The sequence below is a fragment of the Gopherus evgoodei genome, chromosome 24, assembly GCF_007399415.2.
Source record: "Gopherus evgoodei ecotype Sinaloan lineage chromosome 24, rGopEvg1_v1.p, whole genome shotgun sequence".
Lineage (NCBI taxonomy): Eukaryota > Metazoa > Chordata > Testudines > Testudinidae > Gopherus > Gopherus evgoodei.
In genome coordinates this window covers 7,536,485-7,558,687 of record NC_044345.1, presented here as the reverse complement: position 1 = coordinate 7,558,687, position 22,203 = coordinate 7,536,485, and the positions used below count along the sequence as shown (strand labels likewise).

At 50.4% G+C, this 22,203-nt stretch overlaps 1 protein-coding gene across 1 annotated transcript in view; it reads left to right on the top strand.

Annotated features, from left to right (window-relative positions):
- CDC42SE1 (CDC42 small effector 1) overlaps positions 1-22,203 on the top strand; it is a 55,040-nt gene that overhangs the window by 21,378 nt on the left and 11,459 nt on the right. Inside the window, exons 2-3 of the mRNA XM_030541743.1 lie at positions 8,020-8,353; positions 16,618-16,728. Coding sequence (XP_030397603.1) covers positions 8,300-8,353; positions 16,618-16,728 — 165 coding nt within the window. The 5' untranslated portion in view covers positions 8,020-8,299. The remainder of the gene's footprint in view (positions 1-8,019; positions 8,354-16,617; positions 16,729-22,203) is intronic.

Sequence of the window (22,203 nt, the reverse complement as noted above, 5' to 3'; positions counted from 1 at the left end):
CTGAGTTGCCAAAGAAGTGTAAATATAGACACCCAAACTGTTGTCTCTGCTGAGTCACTTTTCTAACCGCAAGCTCATCTCTGGCTGCTAGTGTCATGATCTCCACACCACCAGTAGGGCCAGGCCAGGGCCTGCGGGATCTCTGTGATATGCCTTGCTGGGGTTGTAACCCTGTTGGGACACTGCGCCTGTAACTCCATCAAGTCCCGGGCACCCCTAAAGCCCTGTGCAGACAGCACCTGCCCTCCTGCCGTCTGTTCCCCCGGTGCAGGAGCTGGGTCCGACCCTGTGTGCGGATAGTAGCTAGCGCAGGCTGAGCGAGCCTGGCCAGGAGCTGGAGAACCATGAGGTCTGTGTCCAGTGTCATCCCCGCTGTGTCTGGACAGAGCGAGCGACCCTGCAAGAAAGGCCGATTCAGGGCCCGATCCTGAGCTGTGCCGAGCTCCCGCCAGGTATGCCATGTACGCGACCCCAAGCTGAACGAGTTAGAGGCTCAGAACCTGGTCTCTGCTTTTTTTTTTTTTTTTTTTTTTTTAAGGCCCTTCATGGCCTGGCCTCTCCTCCCCTGCCTCCACTCTGCCAGCAATACCAGCCTCTCCTGCCCACATGCCAAACTTTCCCACCGGCACCTTCCCGCTGTGTCTCCTGCCACCCCCTCTGCCTGGGCAAAGCTACACCCTAGTTCTGCGAATCCCTTCTCTACTGGGAGGCCTGCAAACAAACGCCACACTGGCTCGCTGACCTGCCCAGCCGCTGCTCAGCAGAACTGCATCGCTGCTCCCAGACAGGGAGGAGCAGAGTTTGCTGCCTCCGCCTGTTGGTGCTGGTCCTTCTATCCCATTGCCTGGGAACGGCGAACCGCGGCCACTGGGAGCTGCAGGCAGCCATGCCTGCCTGCAGTCAGCGTAAACAAACCGTCTCGCGGCCCGCCAGCGGATTACCCTGATGGGCCACAGTTTGTCCACCACCGTTCTGCAGCTTGTGAGCTGCTTGGACAAGAGCCGTCTTTGCCACACATATTTGTATAGCACCTTGCACCACGGGGTTTCAATCTCACCTGGAGTCTGTTGGAGCTCCTGCGAGGCAAATAACGCTGCAGCACGGTCGGGTTCGGAATGATTCAGCCACACACGGCGGGGGAATTGCCAGCCCCAGTTTGGGTTCTGTAGCAGGAAGCGTGATGCCTTAGGGACTGGAGTGCTGGGGGGTGGTTTGGGGACACACCAAGAGTCGGTCGACTGACACGCCAAGTTAATGAGCCACAGGGACAATAACGGGAGGCGATGGCCTGAATAACCTCCCCCTGCAGAGCGCAGACCTCACGGGAAACGCTTTTGTTGATAATAGAGAAAATAAAATGCAGCCCCGTTCCGCTCCGCTGAAAGCAGCTTCCTGTTATCTGAACAGAGCAGCCATTTTCAAAGCGGGAGGCCTTGTCTCTCTCGCCTCGATCTTGCATCACTGGTGCAGGAAGGAGCGTGTGTGTGGGGGGGAAGGCCTTTGGAGAATGTGTCATTGCACAAGAATAATCTTACTAAGATGGGGAGCTGCTTTGTCTGGCAGTTTGTGTATTTTTGTTTAATGAATTTAAAGGTGACCTGCAAAGGGATTTGGACCCTTCTGGGCCTTGTCTATGCTGGTCACCTGCCCGCCCTAGGAATACTTTAAAGGTGACTAGTGAACTGGAAGGGTTATGACATCAGAGAGATGAAATCTGATGGGGGGGAGGGGTTTATCCATTTTAAAATCTCTCTCTAATTTTAAAAAATGCTTCACTCAAATACGCTATCACTAGTCAGGGAAGCCCCTCGAGCAATGTATGAAACATTCAATTAGCAAATGAAGGGTGAGCACCAGCAGCCAGCATTAGGGTGACCAGATAGTGTGAAAAATCGGGATCGGGGTGGGGGGGGGGTAATTGGCACCTATATAAGAAAAAGCCCCAAATATCAGGACTGTCCCTATAAAATAAGGACATCGGGTCACCTTAGCCAGCATGGATTTACCAAGAACAAATCATGCCAAACCAGGTTGATTTCCTTATCTGACAAGTATCAGACAAGGTAACGTGTTCGATGGGTAGGGGGAACGTGGTAGACGTAATGTACCTGGTCTTCAGCAAGGCTGTGAACACAGTCCCACATGACATTTTCATAAGTAAACTGGAGAAATGTGGCCCGTTAAGTGGATACATGATTGTTTAACCATTGCAAACCAAGAGTAGCTATTAATGGAATGATGTCAGATTGGAAGAAGGTCTCAGGTGGGGTTCCATGGGGATCTGTTCTGGGTCTGATGTTTAACATCTTTATTAATGACCTGGATGTAAGACTAGAGGGCATCAAATTTGCAGATGACACAAAGCTGCGGGACAGGGGAGTTGCAAACACTTTGGAGGATAGAACTAAAATTCAGAGGGATCTTGATAAATTGGACAACTGGGCTTTAAACAACAAAATGAAATTCAATCATGACCCATGTAAGGGTCATGCTTCTCAGCAGTGGCGCTGCCAAGCCAGTTATTCCCCCAGTGTATATTTGTGCATTTGGTTTCTCTTCTCTTACATTAGGGAAGCACAGCGGCACTGCTGAGAAGAATCTGGGAGTTGTGGTGGATCACATCCTCAGCGTGAGTCATCAATGCGATGCTGTAGCAAAAAAAGCAAATGCCATTTTGAGTTGCATTAACAGGCAAGTCCCGGGAGGTGATAGCACCGCTCTGTTCAGCACTGGTTAGGCCTCAGCTGGAGTAGTGTGTCAACTTTGATCATCGATGTAGAGAAACTGGGAAGGATCCTGAGGCGAGTGACAAAGGTGGTCCAAGGGATGGAATGCAAGCACCAGCTGAGCGAAGACTGAAGGATCTGGGTATGTTTAGTTTGGAAAAGAGGCGATTAAGGGAGGGACATGATGGCGGTCTTCAAATACTTGAAAGGCTGCCATGAAAGAGATGGAGAAAAATTGTTCTCTCCTGCCACAGAGGGCAGGATAAGAGGCAGTGAGTTCAAACTACAGCAGAGCAGATTTAGATTAAATCTTAGGGAAAACTTCCTAACAGTGAGCCCAGTAGCACAATGGAACAGAGGTTTTCAAGAGGCTGGATGGCTTATTCCCAACAAATCCTGCATCGTGGCAGAGGGTTAGACTGGATGACCCTTGTGGTCCCTTCAACCCTATGATTCTATGAAAATATCTCTCCATGCCCCCTCCAATTAAGGGGTGAGGAAGCCATCCACTCCTGCAGGTTCTCCAGCGTTAAAACGGTTGCAGCTGGGTTTCTTTGTGTCCCCATTCGCATGTACGGGTGGGAGTTCCCAGTCAGACTACATCTCCCATGATGCACCCTGGTGATGGCAGATGTAGTCCTACTAGGGCGCCTGGCCTTTAGAGAAGAATGGGAGCACGAGCTAACTGCACTACGACTCCCATGAGACACTGTGGCAGCATATCAGAATTGAAAGATTTTGTTTTTCAGCAAAAAATTCAAATGCTTCTGTGGAAAATTTTGATGAAAAATTGGTTTGTGTGTATGGTGGGAGGATCTAAGATTTCCACGAGTGGGGGAAAAAAATACCCGCTTTCTTTGAGTACATCTAATCCAGATTCTCTTGAAACTCAACCGTCTTAAGATGCATGTTACCAGGCATGTTCTGAATAGGATATGCTGCTGCCACCACCAGGCAAGCCCAGGCCATAAAGGCAAATGAGGTCTCAGGGGATTTATTAAACAATATTGTGCCTTTCACCCTAAAGTGTTTTATAAATGAGCCATCCAGACATTGCTTCACCGGTCCCTGAAATGCAGCCACCTCTGGGGCTGAAAGCAGCGTGGTATCTCTTTAGCAGCCTCTTGGCACAAGTTTGGGACTGGCTGAAATCAAAGGGATGGGAAACAAACCATAGTTAACCAAACTGCAATCTAGTCAGTCGAACTCTTGTGATGAGCAGCGGGGGTTGGATCTTTAATGCCCAGGAGTGGCCAGGCCTCTGTTTTGAATGTCTCGATTCAACAGCTGCTGGATCTAGGGCATCGGATTCAGTCCCTGGTTAGTTCAGTTTCACTATGTGCTTTTCCGTGATGGCTACTCTTGTTCTGACATGTTCCTGTGCTTGCCGCTGAAGATTAGAGTCAGCTGCATGGAGTAGCTAGTGCTGATCATGGTTTCCTTTACATTTATTTTTTTTTCCCTTACTGAGTCAAACATTTGAGTCAAAGCAAAAAGTCAGTGGATTTTCAGGAGAGTTTCTGGCACCCGGCAGAAAGGCAGTGTGTCCCAGTGGTTAGAGCACGGGATTCAGGAGACCTGGGTTCTGTCCTGGGCTCTGCTGTGTGACCTTGAGCAAGTCCCTTCCAGTCTGTGTGCCTCCATTTCCCCATCTATAAAATGGGCACGGTGATATTTGCCTGCCCTTGGGAAGTGCTTTGAGCTCTCTGGATGGAAAGTGGTGAATGAGAGCGAGGTGTGCTTGGAACTGTGCATCGTTTTTTCCATGTATGCATCAGCTCTCAAGATATGTGGTGAAAGGCTGGATGTCCCACAACACCGGTAGCTATTCACCACTCTCACATTTCCTGGGGTCAGCGGATTGCTGCAGGGGTCAGACGGGATCTTCGTCTACCCCTGTAATGATATCGTCTCTTGTGTACCCGCAGCCCCACGGACATGCAGCCGCCTCTGGGGCGGAGGATGGCAATTGATAGGTGCAAGTGTAGGGAGAAGAGGAATTCTGGCCAAGGAAAAGAGGGCAGATCCCTACTCTTAACGCCCCGGGATCTTTAACGTTCACATCCAGTGAGATGGGATTTGGGTGTGTGAGATTTTGCCAATGAGCAATAAACTGTAAGAAACCTTATCTAGCTATGAGAGAGAGAGGGCTGCTGTGAATTGGTGGACACAGAGCTCTTAAGCACCGAGCCACCTGCGTAGCATCCTGTGGGCCCGCTCAGCTGGCCAGGTGCAGCGTGGCCATTTCGTTTTGTGGACCACCATCGCTGAAGGCATGAGGATCCTGGCCAGCGGTTCTAACCTGGACCACTTCCTCGCTGCGCTGCCCGCTTGGGAAGCGAAGGCTCAGCAGTTGGAGCAATGATGCTCGCTGCTCCCAGAGGCCCTGCCCTGAATAACTCCATGCCGGGGAGCTTGGAACGGCTGTCGACTCTTTTCTCCTCGCCTGCGTTGCACTGGAGCGTCGTTGACCCGTCCTGCTGGGCAAGGCTGGGGAGGCGGGGGGAATCCCTGTTCAGATCCAGGGACTGAGTCTCTCCTGAGCCCTAGGAATGGGAAGCCGCGACCCTTTCTGAGCCAGCGTGGCTCAGGAACAAGGGGGTCATGTATCCGAATGGAGGAGCTGGGCCATTGGCTTCAACCACTGCCACCAACAAAGGGCGTGTTCCCAACCGCCCGGTGCGGGCTAGTGCAGGGGCATCCCACTCGCTCGGTGACCAGGGCCGCATTACCCGCCGTGCTGGGGGCTGAGCAGAGCGTGTCAAGCTCACCGGGAAGAGGGCAGCTTTGCAGACCTGTCAGAGAACAGAATGTGCCTCCAGAACCAGCAAAGCTAAAGATCATATTGAAAGACGTTGTCAATAAAATAAATGCATTTGTGAGCCCTCTCTTCCTCTCTCCAGTCATGTGCCCCTCTGGGCAATCTCCCCCCCCCCCCACCCGCCCCCCAGTGCTGCTCTGAGGAGGAGGGGCTGGGAAGCAATCCTTCCACGACATTGGCAGCAGGACTCCTGGGTTCTATTCCCAGCTATCCCACTGGGACCTTGAGCAAGTCTCTTCCCCCTCTGTGCCTCCAATTTCCTCCTCTGACATGGGAAGAATGGTCCTTCCCTGCTAGACAGAGCCCTGACATGGCAGGAGATCCCAGACTGTGCCCTAGACAGTCAAAAGCCTCCCCGTTTCCAGCTTTAACTGGGGTCCCTTCCCTGTCTCCACTCGGCCCTGACCCCCGGGAAAGAGCAGGGCAGCCTATTCCAGACCAGCCCGGCCCATCCTGCCGCAGCTTCCCACCGACGTATCCACCGATCCTTTGAACACATTGTAGGAGGCTTTAAAATGGCACAAACTGGGAGCAAAGGGAAAGTTCAAGGGAACTCACTGACATGGTGTTTAGAGCTTTGGGTTGTAGCTGCCGCCCAGGAAGTGGTTGCGACTGTGTCTGGAGATTGCTGCAACCCCACCCAGAGGCTCTGAGAAGCAGATCTCGCACCTCCTCTCAGACAAACCAAAAGGCGCTCGAGCTGAAGGGAGCCGAGCTGAGCGGCATTGGGTGATGTCGGTCGTTGAGGATCTGGCTGTTTGGGAGCCTGTGGGGGTTGTGAATCCCACCCCCGGGCACAGCAGTTGTTTCTAGGGTATTTGCTGGGGTGTGTTGTTTCTGGTGCGGGTTTTGGGGTGTGTGTGTGTGTGTGTGTGTGACAGAGAGAAGGGTAGAAAACCTTAATAGGTTTTAAGCCCAGAAGGGATCACCGTGATCCCAAGTCCAGGGGTGGCCAAACTTACTGATCATCTTCAGAAGTTCAAGAGCCAGGCACACCCGCTCGGCACTTCTACCCTGCGGCAGGGCTGGGGGGGCTTGGGGTTTCAGCCCCACAGGGAGCACCTGCCGGTACTGAAGCCCAGCCCTACAGGAGGCACCTGCTGGGGTTCAGAGGTCCCTAGATCAGGGGTTCTCAAAATGGAGGTCAGGGCCCCTAAGGGGGTTGTGAAGTTATTACATGGGGGGGGGGTCACAAGCTGTCAGCCTCCACCCCAAACCCTGCTTTGCTTCCAGCATTATTAATGTTAAATATGTTAAAAAGAGTTTTTTTTAATGTATAAGGGGGGGTCACACTCAGAGGCTTGCTATGTGAAAGAGGGCACCAATACAAAAGTTTGAGAACCACTGCCCTAGACCTTCCCTCCCCTCCCCGACCTCAAGGCAGAAGCCCCTAGCCCCACCATCCACCACAAGGCAGAAGCCCTGAGCTCCCCCCAGCCCAGTCTGGTAGGTGCAGGATGGAGGGGCTCCATGAGCCACACTTTAACGGTAAAAGAGTGGCCCATGAGCTGCAGTGGGGCCACCCCGGGGTAGACCATAGGACTTAATTCTTAGAGCATGTATTTTAGGAAATACATTGAAACAATCCCCAGACTGCAAAAGAAATGAGCAGAGTTCAGTGACTAGTAATGCTGCACTTCTAGGGCGACTTCTTTTTTTGTGTGCACAGAACTCAAAGTGCACGTTGCAGTCGTTTTACAGATGTGGAAACTGAGTCCTAGATCAGGGAAAGTAACTCACCCCAAAGTCATGCAGCGAGTCAGTGGCAGAACTGGGAATGGAATCCAGCTTTCAAGCATTCCCCACCCCCGCCAACCACTAGACCACACTTCTCCCAGTGATGTGGGAACAGTATCCAGGAGTCCAGCCTCCACTCCCCTGCTCAGCACACAGCATTTGCCATAGCCAGATACCATCGTGAGTCTGTCTAGTCTGATATCCTGTCTCCTGATGTGACCAATCCCTACTGGAATTCCAAAAGCTAAAAAATTGTGCAATGCTCTCCCATGGGGTAAGAGGCTTCCTTCCTGACCCCTGCCACTTGTGCCCTGAAGCATGAGATCTGTTAATCAGATGTATTGTTTAACTGACCAACAGCACAACCTCTGGACTTGGGAAAGTGTGCTGCTGGAAGGCTACCTTGACTAGCGTGGGGGAAGCTACATGACGTGCAGCCTAGTAACTTTAGGGCCCTTTGTGTTCCTCTGAGATGGCTGAAGTCCTCAGTGCACAAGGGTATTTCCAGCTTATATCTGCTTGGGCTGACTAATGAGTCATTCTCTTCTCTGCCACGGTGCCCTGGATGGAGGAGACGCTGTAACCCAGCCCTCTGGAGATGATGGTACCCCAGCCATGGCTCTGTGGGATGCACGCAGAGTAGGGTGTAGCTGGAATGGAGTTGTGCCCCACAGACTGCTTGTACTCTGATGCATCCTGATAAGGCTCCTAACCAAATCTCTCCTTCCGTGGCAGGTGTGGCCAGCGCAGGGGACCTGAACGGTGACACACGACCCTGAGAGCTGAAGGGAAAGTGACCTTCCCCGTTTTTCCCTTGGAATTTCCTTCCAGAGACCAACTACACTTGCTCCATGGAGTGACTCAGAACTGGGCCTGGGCTGCCATTTCTCTTGGGTGTAAACCCTCCCAGCTCGAGTGGGAGTGAAGCCGGGGGCCGGAGAGCCTTGACCACATCTGGAAGTGAAGTGACCAGAAGGGGGGGAGGAGAAAGGAAAAACTGGAAGCCTCTGCAAATATGAGTGACTTTTGGCACAAGCTTGGCTGCTGCGTAGTAGAGAAACCACAACCGGTAAGTCGCTCCCATATAAACTTCTCACCTTTTGATGCCGTCAGCATGGGATGGGGTGGGAGAGAGGTACAGTGCAGCATGGCCACATGGAGTTCACTCTACCAGATCAGCCTCTTGCTCCCTGTAGTCTATCTAGTACCCTGCCCTCATTCCGACTCCTGTCCTACCCAATCGGTTCATTGTTCCTCTTAATCTGCCAGCCCTGGAGGAGAACATCTGTCAACCCACCCTATTGTCGTGGTTACAAAGCCAGCTGCATCTTGGCGTGCAAACTCCACCTCCCTGGTGTCTGGGCTCTCTTGGGCTGGAATTCTGCAGTTCTCCACCATTAGCCCTTGTCTACATGGGGATGCTCAGGCTTTGTCGACGCTAGAAACGCTACACAGAGTGTAGAGACTTACTACAGTGACCGGAACTGTAGTGACATTGCTGTAGCAAATCCACCTCTCGGAGAGGTGGAATAATTCTTCCATCGACCTAGCTGGGTATATACTGGGGATTAGGTTGTTTAGTTACGGCTCTCGGGGGTGTGAATTTTTAAATTCAGATTAACTTCTGGAGTGTCCCCATGGAAACGAGGTCTTAGACTGGGCTCTAGGCTACAACATCCTGTGCTTAGCCAGTGGGACTGATGGAGCTTGGACAGCTGCGGTTCTCCCCTTCGGAAGTCAGGGACCAAAGCATGGTTGTTTTTAGCAGTAGGAACAAAGCATAAGAGAGGAAAGGACTGTGGAAGAGGCTGCAGGCGTCCCCGATGGTAAACGAGGCAGGTGTAGCTTCTTCAGTTGCCCCCCACAGTGCCTGTGTCTCAGCATTGGTCTACAGTGAAAAGTTAAGTCGTTCAGGGGTTGAAAAATCCACCCCTCAAGTGATACAGTTAACCGGACCTAACTGCCGGCGTAGACAGAGCTTCCGAGCTGCGACCTTCCGGGGAGGTGGATTAGGTGCAGCGATGGGAGACTCCTCTTGTTGAAGTAGGCAGTGTTTGAACTGCGACAGTGGTGCGGTTTGTAGGCTGACTGACACTGGAGCTGAAATCATCAAGCTAACAGATCTGCCATTGTCTCTTAACAACTCTTAAATTTTGCTCAGTGGTGGCTATCTAGAGCCAGTCTTTGCCTTCCTGCTTGTCGTCCCCCCTTCTTCCCTTCCCCCCACAATAAACCAATATATTCATACGGTAACATCCCAACAATCAGGGCAATGCACTGTAGTCATCCATTCCAGAGCAGCTCCAAATCCATATCACCTGTCTCCTGCATTCTGGATCAGACCACTGAGTCATCTAATGCTGAAATCTGCTGCCTTGGCAGAACGAAGCAAGGGAGAACACACACACACACCCCCCCCGCCGTTCATGCTTGGCCAATTGTGCACGTCTGCAGGAGACAGATTCCTTCCTGGTCCCTGCTACAGTCAGCCCTGAAGCATGAGACTTGGTTGCTCTTACGTTAGGCAGCAAAGCTACAAAAATCATTACTGGCCACCCCATTGCCCAGCCCCATTTGGACTCAGTTCAGAGAAGCAGCTTCCCAAATGAGGCATCATGCAGCTCCCCTTGTTTGTTTGCTCTCAATGACTCTAGTTCAGATCTGCTCAGTGTAGAAGTAATGCTCTGTTTTAAGCCACGGTGCCGGGAGAGTGAGCTGGATTGGGCACCAGCTCGTGCAGCAGGAATGGACTAGCCTGGTGGTGAGCTGGAACAGAACCTAGCACAGCCTCCCAGAGCTAGGCGCTGGGTCTGCAGGGCTAAGCGGCCAGGACTCTGAATACACCTTCAGGGAGCAGGACAATTTGCTTAGGAAGGAGCCTTTCTTTGAGTCACTTTTCAGACTAGAACCATGCTGTGAAATCCAGCCAGAATGTTTTAACTCTGCCCACTGAAACATCACCACCTCATCCGTGTCCAGGGCTGTCTCACTCCAGCTCTGGTAGCATTTGCTCAGGGGGCTAATGCTTCTTTCCTGGCTCCCGTTTTCTGCACTGAATCATCGTCTAGAGGAGCAGCTTGTTGGGAATCAGCTCCCCTCTGCTCTGATCCTGGCCAGCCCAGAGGAACAGGTATCTGGAGCAGGGGAGGAAGCCCGTGGGTGTTTAATGCAGAGGGGGATCCCAGGAGAGGTTTTGCCCCCGGCACATGTCTCAGGATTTCAGAGGGGGTAGAGAGATACGGAGAGGCTGCTCCAGGGCTGCACAGGAGAAGGCTCTTGCACCAAGAGGAGCAAGGTGGTGCTGGGGGACAGAGATGCCAATGGAGGAGGGGAGCAGAGTGTCGAGTTCTAGGGCGTGGGAAGGGAAGTGACTTGCCCAGAGTCACGTGGCAGAGCTGCTAAATAAACCCAGGAGTTCGGATGCCCAATGCTGTGCTTTACTCGTTAGTCAATGCTCTTTGCCATCTCCCCTTCCCTCTGCTCAGGGTCCTCCTTTTGTCTGGCTTGCTTTGCTCAATCTCTAGCTGTTTCTCTCCTCCTCCAGCACAGATGAACGCATAAGCGAGCAGCCCCGTCAGCTGGGAACTGGAGGGGGCAAACAGTGCCAGCCGAATACCAGCCTGCGAAGCTGCATTGGTCCTGGCACCGAAGGCCCCTTGACGATAAGAGCCATGTTCCCCTCCCATGGAGCAGACTGTGGAGACAGGAATCCACCAGCGCTTGCTGCCAACTCCAAAAGCCTTCATTAATTCACTAGCTTGTTTGGGCCTTTCTTTCCCTGGGCTGGAATGTGCTTAACCCTTGGCATGCCCGGCCCGGGGCAACGTGGCTGCTGGGTGCGTTCCCTCCTCTGCAGGTATGTGGGAGATGTGCCAGTTGGACTCCTCCTAGGTTGCAGTTAGAGGTTGCACCAAGGTCTGACCGCTTAGAGTTATTGTGTGTGGCTCCCTGGTGCTGTGCCACCCTCCCCTTTCTGCTCTGCTGCCAGCCATCTGTGTTTCCCCCCGCCGCCACCCCCTGACACACAGAGGCAGTTCTCATAGAAATCTAAAAATAATCTTCTGCCCTGAAATGCGAACAGAAACTTGTGAGCTGGTTCCCTCTGGGGCCCTGGGCTGCTTGGAATATCAGCATTAACCCTTCCAAGGAGGAATTTGGGTTTGATTCGATCAGGTTCATCCTGCTTCCCCACGTCACACTATCCCCTTTCCTCTGCCCCATCTACCTTCCTCCCAGGCACCAAGAGAGGGTCTGGTGTAAACCCCCATATGGCGCTTGGTCCTCTGGCCAGCTCATCATTTAGGCCACCCCTTCCAGGGTTACACCTTCCAACAGGACCACTGTCCCAGTCCCGTCCCCAGCTTGAAGCTCTAGCCACAATACCAGTGCTTGGCGGGGAGCCCAGCCCACCCCTATAGCAGATTCCAACCCGGGGACCCTACCAACCATCAATCCAGGTCCTCAGGCCCCTTTTGCTGTTTCCCTGGGCTTCTTCCTACCAGCCTCCCTATCTTCTCCTTCCTGTCTTGCTCTGCTCTTCTTTCATGGCAAACCAGGCTTGACTGGTTAGTCTATAGTCGCCACCAACTACCTAGCAGTTTATATTCTCTTGTTCTGCCCTGTGTCTATCACGTAATGTAACCACGCCGTTCTAATAGTGCCCCCTTTCCCCAGGAGTCTCCCTAAATAACCTAATGTAACATTTGTAACCTTAAGCCATTTCAATTCCCCAGAGCTTGTCCCTTTCTTTAGCAAAGCCCGTGCATAGCCAGGAAAGGTGATCCATCGTTTCTTCTGGGTACATATAGTCCATCTTTGTGTTTTATTGATTCGAAAAAAGATTTGCATTCAAACCACAGGGGCCAATTAATACTCAACACAAAATCATTTTGTTTTTCCTATCCGGGCCCTAAGGTATGTCATTATCCTCAACTCTAGGGCACAATCCAAAAAATCTTTTTCCTTTTGTGTGTTTTTTTTTAATTCAATTTTTTTGCATTCTTCTCTTAAATTTTGCTGTACTAGGCTTTTGAATTCCTGTCTACTCACGCGACAAGGTGAGGGTGAGGTAATATCTTTTATTGGAGCAACTTCTGTTGAAGAGCTCTGTGGGCTCAAAAGCTCGTCTGTCTCTCTCTCCAATAAAAGAGATTCCTTCACCCACCTTGTGTCTCTAATAACCTGGACTGATGTTGTTCTCAAACACTGAAGGGTTTTTCTGTATCAAGCCTTCCACTTCTTACAGTGCTTTTAGCTGCTTTGTCTGCCATTTCATTCCCTATTAGCCTGATATGGGCTGGGAACCAAGCTAATCCTACATGCATCCGCATCTGTTCTAGTTCTGTTATGCAAAATATCATTTCACTGATTTTAAATCACTTCTACATATGGAGACGCCCCTTTTTGTTGTGGCAATAAGGCTTGATATTGAGTCAAAAGAGATGACTGGCTGCCACTGCTGGCTGTACATTACTGATCCAATTTAATGCCAGCATTGTCGCTACTAGATTGGCTGGCATGATGGCTACAAAATCGGTTATTCTTTTAGATGCACGAATTCCTGACTTTTGGTACATAATATGCTGTTTCCTGCTCTTCCTGTTTTTGGACCCACCTGTACATATTTGACAAAAACGACTCCACTTTTCATCTAGATACTGGTACACTTAATTTTTTTAATACCTACTGTCTCCTATTTATCCGTCAGTTTATCAAATAAATCTAAATCCACATTTGGACGTGTGGCTTTCCATCCATAACTTAATTTTTCTCATGACTAAAAGTTTTCACTTTGTTTAGCTTTTCCTTGTCTTTCAACTCCTGCATCCATGTTTTAATTGGACGACATGTGGAGTTCTAACGTTGTAAGTGCTTTAGTTCGCCTACTGAAATCCCTACAATCCTCATATGCTTGTTTGGTATGTTTCATCACTGCAATCCCCATTAACTTTGGCCCAGAAAGTTAGATCCAGTAGTTTCATTCATGGTGGAACTGGCATTTCACTAGCAGCTGCCTGTAGCGCTCCTATGGGTGTGGCAATAAATGAACCACACACAACTCGTAGTGCCTGTGCTTGTATTCAATCTAATTTCTCAAGTTCTGCTTTTGATGTTTACCCAAGAGCTTGGCAGCAATAGCTGATAAATAACTGGTCCGATTTAAGGCTCCATATACCATCAGCTGTGTTTTCTTATTCACCCCCAAATTAGTCCCAGCAAGACTTTTTTTAAGCAGGTTGAGCCTTCCTTTGCATTTATCTTTAGCAATCTGTATGATCTTTCCAAAGTAATCCATCAACTATACCCCTGGAAATCAAAACCTTTGAACTCAGTCTAGTGGTTCTCTATACAAACCCAGTTTACATTCCTTCATAGCTTTCCTCTTCGTGAAGAACAATCCTTTTTGTTTTACAATGGCGAACTTGAAATCCACATGCATTTCTCCAGGCTGAAGTCTCACATAGTGCTTTGTTGAGTCTCTCTTTCTGGCCACCTCAGCATTCCTGCCCCTAACTCGTACAGCACAATCCTCTGAAAATAGAGGGACACCAGCGCTTATTTGTTTTGAAGATGTATCCCACTATTAAACGATGCCAGGCTGATGGCACTTCCCTGTGGTGTACCATTGTGAAAATGACATTTGACATAACTTTTCCAACTCTGACCTGCGTGGTCCGTTTACTCAAAAATTCTCTGATCCATTCACGCATTTTTCCCTTTATCCCCACTGCACCTGCGTTGTGCAGTCAGTCCCTTTCTGACCTCGGCTTCTTGGCTTTATAAGACTGGTCCAACCCTTCCCCTGCTGGGTTTCTAGCTCAGTTGATCCTGGCCCGTTTTTCCCTCAGGTGAGGCCAGATGACTTAATTGGCCTCGTCGGCTCTTGTTTGTGGCTAGTGCAGGCTGCACATGCCATGGTAGCGTAGCTCCGCTAAAGTCAGGGGAGGAAAGTCTGTTTGTTAGAGTTGGTCAGGAAATGGGAACATCTGGCGTTTTGAAACTACCTTTTGTCCTGAATGAGAACAAAGAGTCCAAATTTCAAACTTTGCTGCACAATGAAATTTTGAAGATGTCGTTTCAGAAACATCAAAACAACCTTATCGACGTGTTCTGTTCTGACTCTCTTTTTTTTAACTCTGCATTTTCATTTCATTTGTAATTGTCCCCTATAACTTAGAAGTTTCAATGACTTCTCGTCAATTTTCAACGAAATGGATACATTCCCACGAAATGTTTGGATTTTGCTGAATCAGCATTTTTGGTGCAAACCATTTGGTTGGAAACATTTTTGACAAGCTCTGCAGTTTATGCCTGCTGAGGAGCCAGCTCATGCCCAGAGTGGACAATGGTCCAGCCAGTCCAGTCCTGTCTCTGACCATAGCTGATGCCGAATGTTTTACAGCATGCCATAAAACATCCGTAATGCAAGCAATGCCGATATTGTGAAAGGAACCTGGTCTTGTATTCTGCCATTTGGATCCCCTGAGCTGCCAGGGGAGCCTGGCCAAAGGGTTAGATAGGAAACGGACTGCTTCCAACCTGGGCATCCTAATGCTGCTGCAGCAGCAGCCTTTCTGCGCTCTGCATCCATCCTCCCGCTTCCTATTGAAAGGACAGTGTATTTTGAAATATTTCCTCAGTTACAGCCTGGGTTCTCGGCTTCAAAGCACCGGTCTCTATAGCTAGCGGGCGTTGTGGCCAGACATCCTGTCAAAACTTACGCAGAGTGTGGCGGGGGGAGGTGAAGTCACTGTTTGCTGCCTGACAGAGGCAGAGAAGTGAAGGCTGCAGGCCAGCAGGAGATCTGATGCAGGGATCACAGGCCCCACTGGCAGGTGAGCTCAGTTAGCTGCAAGCGTAGATGTAGCCACATCATGTTCACAAGCCGTGGTTCGATATTGCTGGAGTGTCTAGTGCTTGGAAGTCCCCCTCCCTCTCCAGTGCAGTTAGGTTTACTTACCCTATTTGAATGGTGGGGGTATTTCCCCCCACACACACCTGTCCTTCATTCCACAATAGACATAATCTCAAACCCGCCCCCATTTTGTGGGCTGGGAAGTCCAGCTGCAGCGACCGCTCTTGGGCTGGCGGTAGGGCAGGAAGGTTTGTTCACTGCTGCTGTCTTCGCTCCTGCCCTGGGGTATCTTAAAATCCTTTGACATCTTCGTGATTGGGGTTCTTACTCTGACTCTCCAGCTGGCATGCGTCTCCCTCTCCTTGTGTTTGCCCGCAATCCGCAGGAAGGACCCAAGCCAGATCAGATCCATGGCAGTAGCCACGAGCAAAACCCCTTGGAATGCACCTGATGGTGGGCATGAGCCTATAACTTGGGGGCTGACATAGGGATGGGGTCTTGGAAATCTGCTGCCTCACTACACTAATTCACCCCAGCACCAGGTCTGGGGACCAAGAAGGAATGTTCTGGTCAGGGAACATCAGCTGGGCCCTTGACCAGGATAAGCGTACCCTCTAGGAGCAAGAATCAGCCATGAGGATCCAGCAGGCGATCAATTTCATGTGATTACTGGGGAATCCCCTGTCTCTGGGGGTCCTTCCCATCTGAGATGCCCTCCTTCCCCAGCCACTCTGGGGATAAACTCATGTGGGCTGGCTGAGCTTCTGCCTTCTGGGTCTCTTAATGACTCAAGCTCTGGAGGCAGGGGGTGCTTGACACGAATCTGTCACATACACACACTCCAGCAACTTTCTTCCATTTCATGGGCTCTGGGCTAGATTCCGCTCTCACTCCATGGACTTCAGGGTGTTACTCTGACTCTAGCAATGGACCTGACAGCAGAATCTGGCCCACAGGGGACTGATTCTGGGCTCCAGTCTGGCCCCTGAATGCCACTTCAGCAGTGCAAAGGGCAGGTGAAAAGGTGGCTAGGGGAGAATTTCCCCAGAGCAGAAGCAGCACAGGGTGGGGTACGTGGTTCTGTGTTGTCCCCTTTCCCTCTCAAGAGACACAGCACAGAATCGGTGCCTGCATTGTTCTAGGAATCAGCCAGCTAGGATCCAAGTTCTAATCTTGGTGCTGCTGCCAACTCCTCTGCAACTTTGGCCAAGTCCCTGCCCCTGTCTGTGCTTCAGTTTCTCCATGTGTAACTCGGGCATGATGAAATACTCCCTCCTACATAAAGCACCTTGAGAGCCCTTAAAACTCACACAAAGGGGCAGAACCGTATTATGTAACCCACTAAGTGCCCTTGCCACGAAGCCCAGTGGGCACACACTGTGCCCCAAATGCCTGTCAATGATGCATCTCTCTTTGCCAGCAGGAAACGAATGTTAATTTCTGTGTCTGTTAAGTATTCATTTTTGTTCTCCCTGCAGAAAAAGAAAAGGAGGCGAATTGACCGCACTATGATAGGGGAGCCGATGAACTTTGTACACCTGACGCACATCGGATCAGGTGATATGGCAGCTAACGAGGGCCGTCCCATGGTACCGTATCATTTACTTCTTAATCTGGGGCAGAGGAGAATCTGTAGAATAATACCTCACTGCAACGGCAGGGAGGAAACCGAGAGTGTGTCTACACAGGGACACGAAGGAAAGTTGATCTAAATTAACTGTGTAAATTTGAAGTGGATTAGTTAAACTATATTAAATCCTTGTGTGAACACCCTCATTTAGAATTAAAATGGCCTTAATTTGGTTTCTGAATGAAGGTGTTTACACAGCGGTTTAATTTGGTTTCTGAATAAACCACTGTGTGAACACCTTCATTCAGAAACCAAATTAAAGCCATTTTAATTCTAAGTGAGGGTATTCACACAGGCGTTTAATGTATTTTAACTAATCCACTTCAAATTCACACTGCCAGTTAATTCAAATGAACTTTCCTGCATGTCCCCATGTAGATAAGGCCTGGTGCTGCAGAGAGGTTGCCACTGAATCAAAACAGACCTCTCTGATTCTGCCTAGAGCAGCCCCTTCTGGCTACACGTACATCAGCCTGGCAAAACTCCACTCTCCTGCTTGCCGAGCTGGTAAATTTTCATGACTCTTTTGCAAGACTGACTTAAATGCTGCTGCTTGGTATTATTTTATTGCCCAGCATGGGAAACAGTAAACAAACTCTCAGGCAGAGCTGAGAAGCTGTTGTTGTGCTGCTTCTGTCTAAAATTTAACGTCCTGTTTGTGTGACTGCAAACTCTGTGGAGGGGAACTTCACCCTTGGATAAGGACTGAGCCTTTGACAGATGAGCAAAACGCTATGGGGCACGTGTGTGTGTGGAACAAATGGTAGAGAACGTGGTGTAGTATACGAGTTCTTAACTTGGGAGTCACGGCTGCCCTTCTTCTAATGCTGCAGAATGAGGGAGAGGGGAGTCCTGGCAGGAGATCCCAGGGTGGAAACCATGTTCATGTTTAGAGGAGTGGGGGATGGCTCTGTTTGTAGAGCACCTAGTACAACTGGGCCCTGACTGACTGGGGTCTATGCAATAGGGATAATTAATAACCATCTGGGCAGCTGGAGGAATGGAGGAGACCCGTGTGCCTAAGGAACAGGACTGGATGTCTGGACACCTAGAGGCAATTCCTACCTCCGCCACGGGTTCCCTTTGTGACCCTGAGTAAGTCACTTGGGCTGGCGGATTAGTCTGAAGGCTTGTCTACATGGGGACATCCAGGAATATTAATCCAAATTAACTAAAGGTGTGAATTTGAAGTGGATTAGTTAAACTGAATTTAAACCCCTTTGTGAACACCCTCACTGAGAACCGAAGTGGCCTTAATTTGGTCTAGCTACATTCACTTTCAAAGTGAATTACACTAAACCAAATTAAGGCCACTTAGTTCTGAATAACAGTGGCCTCATGGGGATTTAATGCTGTTTAAATCATCCCTTTCGAATTCACACCTTCAGTTAATTCGAATTAATATTCCTGGATGTCCCCATGTAGACCAGCCCTAAAGCTCCTTGGCATTCTGCTGCTAGGAGGCCTCAAAGGCAGGTGTAGCTGTTGCTGCTTTTGGGGCCCCTCTAGTGGGCTGTCTGTTAACTGCATGCTTCTAAGGGCTGCCTGCACACCCACTTATTATTAAACAGTAACTGACACCGCACCGAATGGATTTTTACCAGCCCATTTACATATGTAACATTAAAGACACTGTTAAGTGCATGGAAATGCCTCCTTGTGACCCGGCACACCCAGGCTTGCTGCTGCCTGCCTTCCACGAGATCAATCACACACACCAGAATCTGTTTGACTCAGCAGCTGCGTTTGGAGGCCGGGGTGAAAGCTAACCCAACAGACTGTGCCCTTTCATAGGGATGGACTAGGATCTATCCCCCCTCAATTTCTTAAAGCCTGTGGGGCTGAGGCTTCCACTGGAGGTGGCCTCAGGGACTGCAGGCAGATCTGATCCTGAGTAAGTGTTCCTAGAGGAAGGTGAGAGACTTGAGGGTTACTGGGGCCATTTGGGCCATGAGGCTAAATGGCCTGAGCCGAGCAGCAGGAGGAAGAGGTGGGACGCAGGGAGACTTGCAAATGAAAAACGCCGACTCTCTGGCTGTTTTTCAGACTGGTAAGCGTCTACCCCAGGCTTCTGAGTTGCTGGTTTCAAGCAAAACCCTGGTCCCACAGAGGGCAGTGGGAGTTCTGCCATTAGGTCTGGATTTGTGCTTAGACTGGTCTAATGAGTTTGTTTATTTCCGTGTGTCTGGTACCTGTGTAGTTCTGTGATACAAAGTTCCAGCTAGGTGGGCTCCTGACCTGCCACAAGTTCTATTCTCCCTCTCGAGCCACCTCATTTATCCAGCCTTCTGCAGGGGAACTAGGGCACCCTGTATGGCCTCTCCATCCACTTGTGGGATCTTCCATTGGGCCATCTGTACTGGGGAGGCTGCTAGCTTGGGCGCCCCAGCTGATTGGAGCTGCGGCGGTATCACACTGGGGAAAAAGGCAGCTTCTAATGGCAGCCAGACTCCCAAACGGATGAGAGTAAATGCCCCGGAAGTGTTTCCCTTGTTGCTCTCCTGAGTGTGTTCTCCCGGTCCGGCATCTCGTCTGCCCGTGCGTCTGTGCCTCGTGCCACGTTCTGGTCTGCAGTGGAAATCTTTACCTAAGAGCCTCCTTGTTCCCCAGCTGTAACGTCCAAGTGCCCTCTGCTCTCTTCTAAAGCGTTTCCTCCAATCCAGCTGCCTCCCAAAGCCTGGATTTAACAAGCATCACAACACAGCATCAGGGAACGTTGCCTCCCTGCAGCATGGCATGTACCTTAGCCAGGGCAGAAGCTTGCATGTACCTAAGCAGCGGCACTTAACTAAGATGTGGCTCTGGCATTTGGAGTATAATTTGCGTCAAGAAGACAGATTCTCTCACATCCTTCTGGACTTTGGTGCATCTCGGCTTTCACAGGCTTCTCTGCGGCATGAAGCCACAAGCCGCCTTAGAGGTTGATTTGCTGCTTTGGCAAGAAGGCCCTGCACTCCACAGATACGGCCTCCTTGAATGGAATAGGCACAGGAGTGGACGTCAGGAATCCTGGGAACACCTGCCTTGCCGCTGGCTTTGAGCACTTCACTTTTCTGAGCCTCCTTTTCCCTATCTGCAAAATGGAGATAATGCTCAGGTAGCAACCTATCCACTCACAGCAGAAAAATCTACAGGGGCTTTCCCAAGGCGGCCCGTACCCCCATGCCACGTCTTAATCCTTTTCCTGGTCTGTCCTCACAAGGGCATGGGATGGTAACGGCACCGAGAACAGCCGCCAGTGCTCCGCACCCTGTGCATGTCACACTGACTCTGCGTGGGTAGAACCAGCCACTAGAGCTGCACCCAGGTGACTTCAAAGGTGTCTCCCTTCTGAACTGGGTGGTTCAAGGAAACATAGGGTGATGAGGCTTATTCCCTCTGAATCGTCAATTCAAATCCAGTCCTGGGTGGTGGCGGCTGGCTGCAGACAGCTGACTGGTAGCTCCACTGCGGATGGAGCTGGTGGCTCCAGTCAGGTCTTGGAGCGCAAGCATCCCTATCACAAAACCTAGCGTCACCGGTGCTGATGGCAACACAGGCCAAGGACTGGATGGACCCCAAATTCTGAGCGTTGCAGGTCAGGACTGAGAGGATGGAGGGGGAAGCCATCAAGGCTTCAGCCAGGCTGCCAGCGTGGTGTTCTCTCAGATCGGGCACTGTCTGCTGGAGGAGCGGTTCCATGGGACAGCTGCCAATGCTGCACGGATTCCTGCTGACAGTTGTCATGGCTGTTCCTGTGCTGGCTGTGTAGTTTCAAGCCACGACCTGTAAAGGAGAAGAAGGGGGCATCTCCTCCCCCACCCCCAGCAGTAAACATTTTGCCACCAAGCTTCTTGGAGGAGGAGAGTGTCACGTTCTTAAGAGCGACACAGGAGATATTTGTTGTGACATGTTGGCTGTCCTTCCTGCAGCTGACGGGAAGTTGCTCGCAGCCTTGGTGAAATAGTTCTTGACTGTGACTTGCAAATCCCAGCAGCAGGGTGTTTAATTTGGCAGGCTCAGGGGCAAGGGAGTTTCACAAGAAAGATAATCTGATGGGTCGGCTGTAGGGTTTGGTTTTTTTCTTCTCTAAATGCACTTGGAGCACAGAGCCGGGCCTGAGCAACTCTTTCTGCATGGCTGATTACCCCTTTTGCGGCTCTGGGTCTAGCTGTCCACATTCTTGAGTCCATTCAGGGTGTGGACTGGAATTCTGGACTCCTGGGTTCTCTTTGCACCACTGCACCGACTCTTCTCATTTGTTTTCTCACTTAAACACTTCCTGGGAACCAGAGCCAAGGAAGAGAGCCACAGGGCTGGGCCAACAAACCAGGATGAAGTGCTTTTCTCTGGACTCCCCCTAGGTTTCCCTCTTGATCAGCATGCTGAGTGCACGGAAAGCAGAGTGCAGCATGGTTTGAGATGGGAATGGGGTAAAAGCTGGGCTCAGTGAAGACCCTGTAGGAAATCTAGAGGATCCTCCTCCTTTATATAAAGCTCTGCCCTTTGGCTGCAAGCTGGTGTATTCCAAGGGCATAACACTTACTCTTCAGAAGAATTTTGGGCCTTAAGGAAATCAGACCTGGCAGAGATGGTTCAATGGGACCTTGATCATTCAGAGCAAGAAAAACTGTCCTCCAATCTGCTGAGAACTTTAACAAGGTGCTGCCCAGCACCAACTCCAGCCCAGCGCCCAGCCTCTATTGATTTACAGGACCAGGTGTAAAACAAACAAGCCAGTCCTACCTGAGCAAGGAGAAGGAATCCAACTACAGGGGGTCCCAGGTGGGTCTTTCCACCAGTGACTGACATCAGCTCTGTTCACAGGTTCTTGGATCCTAAAGCCAGAAGGGACCACAGTGATCATATAGCCTGACCTCCTGCATGGTGCAGGCCAGGGGACTGCCCTGAATTAATTCCATTTCTCCCTTGCTACTTCACGGATTTTTATGGCCAAACAGCTATCTGCTTTTTGCAATCTCTTCAGGAGCTCTCCCTTATTCCACTGTCTCCATTCCTGACAGTGGGGGACTTTCCCTCTTGGACCAGGCCACTGAAAGACAATGTTAAAGAAAGTATCCTCTGATTTCATACAGCCCCCACCCCAGTTGGTATGCTCTAGATCAGTGGTTCTCAAACCCTTTCTTTTCGTGGACCACTTGAAAATTGCAGAGGGTCTCGGCGCACCATTTAATGATCTTTCCAAATGTTGTTTGTACCGTTAGCTAACTATTATAAAGCACTTTGGATAAAAGCGCTATATTAAAAAAAAGGTGTTTTGTTCTACAATTAAAAGCACACAACTCATATTTTAATATCAGTAGTATTACCTTTCTAATGCAATTGATGTGCCCTCTCTCCCCTGCCGCAGGCAAACTGAGGCTGGGAAGGAGCAGGGTCTCTCCCCAGCAGCCGCAGCCCTGGAGCTGGGGAAAGTCGTCTCTTTTTCTCTCTC